A 9,469-nucleotide genomic window follows, 5' to 3' on the forward strand; every position below is an offset into this window, starting at 1 on the left:
CAAAGCGTCCTCCGCAGCAGCGCAAGGCGCCCCAGCTTCCCCGCTTTCAGAAGGGCACTCGGGTGGCAGCACATTTGCGACCRAGCAATCTGCTGTAGGCGCCTCTGCTTGGTTTCGGGGAGCAGATGGGGCTTTTTCGCGTCTGCTGCTGGGCCTTCACCTACTGCCCCTGCAAGGTAGCGCGCCGTGCGCAGAGGACTGTCGGCAGCCTGGAAGCCTTGAGCTGCAGCGGCAGAGGGAGCTTTATAGAGCTTTGCTGTGTGGTGCTAAACTTCCCCCTGCCATGTGATCTCTTCCTGGGGAACATTTAACACCCTGTCTCCCATGCATGCCATATAAATATTCTGCCTGACTTCAAAGAGCAGAGGCAGAAATGACATGTAATATTTTTAATCCCATTTTTTACAGCTCCCTGCAGACTCTAAAGAAACTTTCCTTGGCTTGTCGAGCAGCCCTGCCATCCCTCACCCTGCTCCCTTCCTCCCCCCCCCCGCCCAGGAAAATCTCAGGGCTCTAATTGTTTAATTCTGGGTTGATTTAATGCCAGGGTGTTCTTCGCTGTGTGAGTGAGGGAGCACACTGCTGGCCGTGCAGTGACTTTCAGGCCAGCTTTTATCCAGTTAAACCTAATCCAAAGCTCATTTTTGCCAGTGACATGGACGCCCAGGAATACTCGATTTGAAGGCCCTGTAGTTAAGGCTTTGGGCGGCTCGTGTGCTGTTGCTCTCTGCTGAGGCAGAAAGGTAGCGGGTACGGCTGCTCCTGGCAAAGMGAACAGGCGCTTGGTTCTGAATTACTGTGACTTTGCTAAATTAAAAAGTAAAAAATAAGCGAATGCAAAGGTTGACTTCTCCAAGAGGACTGCTTTGGAAGCTCTCTTGTTTATGAGAGGGAAATGCTTTAGATGAAATGTGATCTCTCAGCGTCCAGATTCCTCCAAGGATTTGTAAATTACAGGATCCCAGTTTGGGCCAACTTAATGTGTTCCTCAGCAGCCCTGGCTGGTTGCTGATGATGTTCATGTGATAGAAGGAAGCCCAGTCAGCGCTGCAGAGAGTCTTTCCTTGGCTGTGTAGTGAGCCACCAGTGGAAACTGAAATTAACACCAAATTATCTGTCTGAGTAGCTTTAGCATTTTTTTTTTTTTTTGCATACCCTAGACACTAAACTCAGAAGGATCCCCTGGGCCTGTAGGACCGCTAGATTATATGGTTCAGACTATATGCAGGACCAGAGTTAAAAAAAACAGCCCTGAGTAGGGCTTGGACTGTTTGTGTTTCCTAGAGGCTAAGGAGCGGGAGTTTATGGTAGCCGTTGCTCTGAATGATCCTCCTGCCTTGCTACCAGAGCAGGGCTCAGACCCTGAACCACCAGCTCAGCATACTAAGGTCAACGGGTACCAGCTGCAAGTTACTCTCATACCCGAACCRCAAATGGAGCGAGTTCAGGAGCAAATTCATAACCTGTTAGAGTGGAGCAGACAGCTGGAGGGGAACTCCTTTAGCAGGAATGTGCCGCTGAGTATATGTTAATGTTCTCCAGAAACAGGATGCTTACAGGAAGGACAGCTAATTGGATAAAGATGGATGATTCACCCGTCACTATCCCCTTACACTAACTCTCTAATTTTCATAGCTCCTGTGCAACTTGCWGCACTGTTGGCCTTGGTCTGAGGGCTCTCTCAAGAGAGCATCCCTCTATAGCCATCCTGAATTAGCTGCCTGTGGGCTAGAGCGTCATTGACAGCACAGGATCCTACCTAGATACCCCTAGCATCCCTTTAGGGTATCAGGTACTATCGTGGTGTCAGGTGGTACTACGCTGTGAGTGCAGCAGAGTTTTAAAAACAAAGTTTTTCTGCAAACTRGTTTCCAGAACTGTCCCCCACGTGCAGTGGACTGTCAGGCCTGGCAGTGGGATTGCCTGAAGTGCTGCTCCAGATCTCTGTCATCCAGCTCTGGATGGGGCACATCCAAAGTCTAGAAGGCTCTTGGTAGTCTATAAAAGCCACAAAYGCAAGCAGCAGCTTTAAAAATCCAGGCTGCCGTTCTGCCACGTAAGGATTTGAAGCTTTYACTAGCTCTGCATCTAAGGTGTTTGCATTCTTTGGACTTTTTCCACTCTTATGCATGTCTTTGCCAGCTCAGCAGTGAGAACAAAATTGAAATGTCATGGAGAGGGGACTTTTCCTGCTCTGAGATGCACTTGTCAACCCCACAGAAGCCCCAAGTCCCCCCTGCTACACAGCACCTCTCTCTTTGCCTGCCCTTTGCACAAGAAGGGAATGGGAGGACCTGGTCAGCGTTAACCCTTGCAGGGATGCTGCTGCCTGGGAATGGCCCATGTTGTTCCTCTCTGCAATGGTTTAGTTCCCCCATTTTCCCCCCTCTTCCCGACAAAGCTGTTTCTGAGAGGTCTGCATGGATGCAGGGGCCCTTTTCAAACGTTGCGATAGGGGATGGTAAGGGCCTCTTGGRCCTCTGTCCCTGGGCAACCCTGTTTGGGGTCAGAGATGCTGAGTGAAGGCAGCGTGTCCTGCAGCAACATCAGGGCTAGTGGAACCGGCGTACTTGCACTGTTCAMGAAACATCTGCCAGAGACAGTGCTGTGTAAACCAGACTGGGGCAAAAATCTCTGCTCCGTGCGCTTCAATCAATGTTTGCAAAACAGCCGGAGCAGCTGAGCGCCTGTGTTAATACGAGACACGGTAGGGGCGCTCAGCGAAGCCGTCGTAGCAGAGGTGGGGAGGGCTCGAGCGGCAGCGCCGGTCGGGCGTGCGGCTCTCCCCAGCCAGGGCAGCGCCGTTTGCCCCCCCCCGGAGCTGATGGCCATTTACAAACCCTTACGATTCTTTCACCTTGCAGAAGCACGCTGTCTCGCGTGCACCCCGCCGTGCGAGGGGAGAATTTTAAAGCTGTTGCAATCCCCCCTCTAAAGCAATCAGAGGGATCACGGGGCTGGGGGGGGGGTAGCTGAAGGGAAACGGACATGGTCAAGTGGGAGAGGAGATACTTGTGTGTTGCAAATTTTCAATGAGATCGAGGAGGGGAAGTGGTGATGGGAACAGCCACCCTCCAGGATCCATCTGATGAAATAAACAACGCTTGGGCTGAAATCTCAGAACTTTACTTTGGCAGCTGAGGCACAGACCACATTATCTAATATCCACTGCTGTCCAAAACATACTGATGGGGAAATGTTTTCTTAGTGGCCTCTTGTTTTAAAAAATAATAATAACAGAGGGCTGCCTGCCTTTGCAGTGACTTTGTTTTTCTGTGCGTTAGGCTGCAGTGATATACATTAACTGGTTCTCTTTATTGTCTTGCAGTTTAAACTTCCAAAGGAGTACAGCTGGCCTGAAAAGAAACTGAAAGTCTCCATCTTGCCAGATGCTGTGTTCGACAACCCGCTGCATTAGAGCTGAATTACACCCTTCTAACAACTGGGAGAGCCAAGTTACTGTCCATTGCCCAGTGACTCACAGGATAATTAATGCAGTAAAAACTCTGCCTGCAAATGAAAGAGTTTGCTGCACAACCACTGCAAACAGAAGAGGAGCTACTCAGCATGGCCCAGACCGAACTGAGCCCTTTCCTTTATCCTTCCCAGGGCTGAGCTCTCTGGGAACAGCCTGCGTATGTGTGAGTGCGAGTGAGAAGTATTTAACTATGAAAATTAGTAGTAAGAATCCTTTCTCTCTCCTAGCTACAGAACTCCCTTCTGCCTTAGCCTAGGGTGTAGACGCTCTGCACGCCTGTATTTACACATGCATTCTGCCAGGTGCGAGCCTATAATCCATGGATTAAATGTTCTTTACGTGACTCTGGAGTCCTTTTGTTAGCCAAACTTTTACTGACTGCAGAACTGTTCTTCCATGTGCTATTTTTTTTTGCTTTTCAGAAACGGAATGGTATTTCCCCTGTTTAAAGGAGGCCAAAAGCTCACATGCTTGAAGTTGAACAGATTTAAAGATGAACTTTCTAGTTCAGTCAAGAAAAACAAACCCAGATCCTCCCTGCCCTCAAATTAGGCATGTTTTAAGTGTCGGTCTTGGTGCTATTAGCTATGGTATCGCTGCAAACAGAGGCAACTTTATTCTCACGCATCCTGTCCTTGTGCCTGAACCCCAGGGAAGGTCGCAACCTCTGGTTTTGCACAAGCAGGAGGAAGAAAGCTACCGGGGCGGGGGAGATCTCCTGTTTACAGTGTGTTTATCTTTAAAGAGATACTGTCAAGTATTTTTTCCTTGCTATTGTACAGAATTTGAGAAGCTAGAAAGGACCATTTGTTCACAGGACAACCTCAGCAGCTCTGCAGGATCCAGAGGGTTGTTTAAAAGCGTATGAAATGGAGATCTCCACTGACCTGGCATAGCACAGAGGAGACTCGGCCTCAGTAAGGCAGCTGTCCTCCCTGTGCCAGCAGGGTTGTGCCCTAGCACAGCTCCATTTTCCCCTTCAGTCTTGCTGTGTTGGCTCTTTTGTGGCTGATACCCCCCCTTTCTTTTTTTTGTGTGGGGGATGGACTGTAAAGCATCAAAATCTGTTTGAGATGTCCCTCTCCTTCTAGATCCCTGTGGCCTCCTTCCTGGAGCAAAACACGGTGTGCAGAGGTCTGTGTCCCCTGCAGGCTGTGGCTCTGTACCGAGACGCTGGCCCCTGTGGATGTGCCGAAGCAATCTGCCGCAGGCATTGCCCCCTGCTGCTGTTGCAGGCTTGTTTCTGATGCATATTCCCCAAGATTTTGCTTGCTCATTGCCTTTTGGTGGCAACTCTTCATTCCTTGTCAGGGAGGTGCAGCTTATCTTCCACCCCTTTCTACCTACAAGCTAACTTGGCCATTTTTTCTTCCTAGTTTATGCTCAATAGCTGTGTGATCGTAATACAGATATAACAAAAGCTTTTAACACTTGACTCCCCTGATCTAACAGCAAAGTCCAAGAGGCTTCATAGTACCCCAGGGTCAGTGTTCTGTTTGCTTTTCTGATTTAATTTCTTCCTGGCACAGTTGGCTTTGATGTTTCTTGCATATATTTGGGGATGGTTAGTGTTGGTCAAGAAGCAGACCTAGGAGCCACAAAGCTTCCCTTGGACTTGCTACAGAATTCCTCTGTGGCCTCAGGCAAGTCACTCAATGTCTCTCTGTAMAGAGAGAGTGATTATTGACTAGAGGGCTGTAGGACTTACCGAAGCATGCCAGGATTTGCAGGAGAGGGCGTGCTTTGTGTACAAAGTGGTATTTGTATTATTATAATTGTTGTTATATTATAATTTAAGGCAGGCCAAATGCAAGGTCCAGCGTTGCTCGGCAGAACCTTCCTTTCTGCAAAGCTACGGAAGCAATTTACATGTAAATGAGTTTGTCATTTTGTCTGAACTCAGAGGATCATCTTAAAATCCTGCTGCGAAAGAGCAAACTTTCAGATATCTGCAGTGTGCCAGCCAGAGTGATTTCTGTGCTGTGGCAGACGGTATTCATCCATCGAATCTCTTGGCTAGTTTCCACCGTCCTGGTTAGCAGTAAGCATGTACTGTCTCTTCTGCACTGTAGGTGCATACCCAGTGGCCAGTATGGGCTAGAAAACGGCAGGAAAAATTACCAGTCCAGCTTGAAAAATGATGTGCCCAAGTGCCCCATCGCAAGGTAACGAACACGTGGCCATTTGTGTCAGTCAGGAAAAGRGCAACGACTAGGATTTTTACCCAAAAGCCATCTGCAGACAGTAGCCCGTGGACTGCTTTCACACGAGCTTGTTGGGGTGCCTGCAACAGAGCTGGCCTGGTGCCACAATGCTGGCTGCTCTTCCTTGTTTCCAGATGCTAGTTCTCATTAAAAGAAGCTCAAAATCCACATCTTGGTGGAGAAGGGACGTTTGGAAGGTCAATCGTTGCTGTTCCTGCAGAGATCAGCACGGGGCAGAGAGAAGTCTATCAGAGCCTCTCTGAGCCCTGACACACATCTGGAAAGCTTAGGACCTCCTGCCCTGTGAACCTCAGACTCTCTGAGCCTTCGCAGCGGGGAGGCAGTGCTCTGCACAGGGAAAGCTCCTCCTCCTCGCTGCCTTGTGCTCCAGTTCTGCCTTTCTTATGTGTATGTTTTCCTCACCATATTTACTCTCATCAGATGCTCTGGGTTGGGTTTTCATTGACTTCGGAGGGAGCACACTGAACACATTTGAAAATCCACCCAGGATCCTTGTGTGTGTGTGTGTGTGTGTGTGTGTGTGTATTTTTGTTCCATGTCATGTATTTATATATAGTTCTGAGTATTTGAATTACAAACAGGTGGCATGCCAGAAATCTCTATTTCTGAGATGCTTTCTCACAGATCCTTGCTGGTAGCCGGATAACAATTGATTTGAGGGGAAGGAAAGGAAATCTTCTCTATTTAATTAAGGGGAGAAATTCTTGACATAAAAACTGCTAAAGCAGAAAATGCTTTCTTATYGTTAGACCAACTATAAGAGAGAAACTGGTGAAAGTCAACCCTTAAGGTCCAACATCATGTTGCTGCCTCTCAACAGTTACCTAAGAATAAGAAAGTTGTGTTATTCAGGATTGAAAAGAACTGTGCACCAAGAGGGCCTCCCCTGCCCTGATTCGCTTCAAGTTTGCAATCAAGCCAAAGGCTTATTGGCGAGTGAGTGAGATCTTGAGTTTGGATATTTTCCTCTTGGGGCAAGGGGGCATGCCTGTGTGTGAAGGAAATAGAAAAGAAACCTATATTTTTTAGTGAGCAAGTAAGTTTTAAAAAGGAAAATAAATCAGCGGTTGCAAATTCCGTAGCAGTTTTCCAGCCCAGACCCRCTGAGACGGTAGCACCACGGGTGCTGATTCTCTTCTAGATTGTGTAGAAGGTCTGAAGCAGGATTGTATGAAACCAAAACCCGTTGGCTAAAGATAGTAATCTGGATATAAATGACAGTTTCAAAGAAGAGGGTACAGGTTTCCTCCCTCCCACAGAAGTCTCATGATGCAGATAGATAGGGATGTTTCCAGAGACGAAGAGCATTTACAGCAGATCTGCGATGCCTTGAAAATCCAACATGGGACTGCAACTCTGAGACAAGAGAAACCCCCGAAGCCAGGACTACTTTCCTTCTCAACCTCTGGTTGAAAAACGGGGAGAAAGAACGTACAGTTTCAACATTAAAGTACGCAGCGTATGATCRGAGCAGAGCAGTCAGGGTTGCAGCTGGTGTGACCTGCGGTGGTATTTTCAGCAGCTTAAGATAGCTGGTGCCTGCTGCGTGCAGCGTCTTTGAGGGTGGTGCTATATTGGKTTTGCTGTACGCAGACTTGCCGGCGGTGGTCTGAAATGATGTTGGGAAGCCCTTCACTTCAAATACTCTGTTGCTCTTGCGTGGCTTTTCGAGTGACACCGTCGGGTCATCAGATGCTCTTTGAAGAAGTAGAGGGGTGGTTCTTTTCCATTTGAGACCAGTGGAAATGTTTAGGGGGTCTAGCTTAAAAAAAGAAGAGCTGAAGGCGGTGCCTGGTTCGGAGGGGGCAGGTCTGTTGGCGGGGAGCAGGGGAGCAGCCTCCCCGCTGCACGGGCAGCTCGGGTTCGCTCAGGGCAGCGCGCGCCCTGCGGCATCGCCTCCGGGCGAGACGACTTCCCCTTCCACCCCGTACCGGAGGCTCCTTCCTGTGCTCGGTTGCCCTCCGTTTCAAGTATATATATTGTGCCTTATTCCTCCTTCGAGGGAAGCTGCAAGGGCAGGTGGATCGTCAAGCGACTGCGAATCCCCTTCTGTGCGTCTGCCCCCGTCGAGGAAAGCGAGCTTGCGCAGAGGCCGCGCGGCGCCGGAGACGAGCTCGAAGCACGCGTCGGCCAGTGACGGCTGCGTCCCAAAATTTAGGCCAAATTTAGGTCCCTGGGACTGTTGCAGTTTTTAACTGAGCTCTGTAGCAACTTACTATTTTCGAAACATTTTTCTGTTGTCCGCTGCCTGCCTGTTCTCTTTTTAAAAGAAAAGCAAAAAGAAAAAAAAAAACAGCCCTTCTATTCGGCACAATTCCACAATTTCAGTTCCAAAATTCAATCAGCCCGAGGCTGCAAATGTGTTTTAAGCCCAGCCTTGCGCTGACCTGCCTCTCTGTCGGGCGACGTCCTTCGCCACCTCTCCTCCGTTCGCGCCGCGCTTCTGTTTGCCCTAAAACCGCTTACGGGAGCGCCAGACCCTGCGAGGCGGCACGGGGAAAGGGGAAGGTCCGGGGCGGGAGGGGGAAAAGTGCTTTAAAAGCTGTGCGTGAGCGTGGTGGTCTGCGCACGCCCGTGGTCCTTCCCCAGGGGGGCTCCGGGGACGCGGCCGAATTGGGCCAGAAGGAGTTTGTACCTCGTAGACGGGCCTTTCTCCCCCCACTACACCTCCCCTTTGTGTTGCTGTTGTTTTTTTAATAAAAGACAAAAAAAAAAAAGAACGAATGGAAAGCTAAACTAGCAGAGGTTTTTAAATATTTTATATTAGTTTCTAATGTAAATTCCTACATTGTTATTGCAGTGCTGGGTGCGTTTCGCCTGCACGTGACTTTTGTAATATTTTTGTGAATCACTAAACGTTTTTTTTTCCTCCCGTGTATTCCAAGTGCATTAAACGTATTTGCATAACTGCCGGCGTCCTCCTCTGCGGCCCTTTTTTTGGGGGGGAAGCGCTGGAAGGGGCGAGCGAAGCCACGGTAGCGCAGGACGGTTTTGCAGAAATCTTTTAGCCGAGCTCCGGCTTTGCCGCTTGCTCCGGGGCCGCCACCGGGTTTGCGGTTCTCCGAAGCCGCCGGTTCGCCCGAACGCCCGAGAGGAAGACCCCGGCGATGAAGGACGCCGCTGGCCGCCGAACCGCGTTCGGAGCRGCTCGTCGCTAATAACGCCGGCGGCGCCTCTAATTAACGCCGGAAGGGCTGCGGGCGGCTGCCAAGCCGGGAGAGGGAGCGGGTCTGCTTATTTATTTCTTTATTGTTATTATTATTTTCTTCCTTCTCAGCGGGGCGCGGGGAGGAGCGGAGGGCCGAGGCTCCGTCCCCGGCCGGAGAGCGCCGGCACCGGCGGGAGCCCCGTTACCCAAAGCGTCYGGCAAAAGGATGAGCCCCGAGCGCGTCGGCAGGAGAGGATATAGACGGCGGTGAGGAGCAACCCGTCGACTTGTCTGGGCTCTTTAACACGCGATTAACCATTTATCAAAGCGCGCGGCGACCGCTTACAAGCCGTAAGCGGGACGCAGCGTGAAGTGAGGCTCTTCTCTCTCCGGAGGCGCCGGGGGCTCCTTCCTCCTCCTCCTCCTCCTCCTCGCGGGGCAGGAGGCGCCGGAGGAAGTGGCGGACGCGGGGAGTTTGCCGGGCTCCGCCGGCCTTTCCCAGCGTCGCTCCCGGATCCCGCGGAGGAGCCGCGTCCAGCGCCGGCGGCATCCCGCGATGGAGGGCAGAGCGCGGAGCCCGCCCCAAAAAAGAAAAGGGGAAGATTGCCCGAGGGCTTT

At 50.5% G+C, this 9,469-nt stretch overlaps 1 protein-coding gene across 2 annotated transcripts in view; it reads left to right on the forward strand.

The window, feature by feature from the left end:
• The window catches only part of SUFU (SUFU negative regulator of hedgehog signaling), a 92,107-nt gene extending 83,493 nt beyond the window's left edge, over positions 1-8,614 (forward strand). For both annotated transcript variants that reach the window (XM_085307558.1, XM_085307566.1), the window contains exon 11: positions 3,329-8,614. In XM_085307558.1, coding sequence (XP_085163684.1) covers positions 3,329-3,418 — 90 coding nt within the window. In that variant the 3' untranslated portion in view covers positions 3,419-8,614. The remainder of the gene's footprint in view (positions 1-3,328) is intronic.
• The last annotated feature ends 855 nt before the right edge of the window (positions 8,615-9,469 follow it).

This window comes from Rhea americana, unplaced genomic scaffold (genome assembly GCF_003343005.1).
Source record: "Rhea americana isolate MKP2758 unplaced genomic scaffold, rheAme1 scaffold_104, whole genome shotgun sequence".
Classification (NCBI taxonomy): domain Eukaryota; kingdom Metazoa; phylum Chordata; class Aves; order Rheiformes; family Rheidae; genus Rhea; species Rhea americana.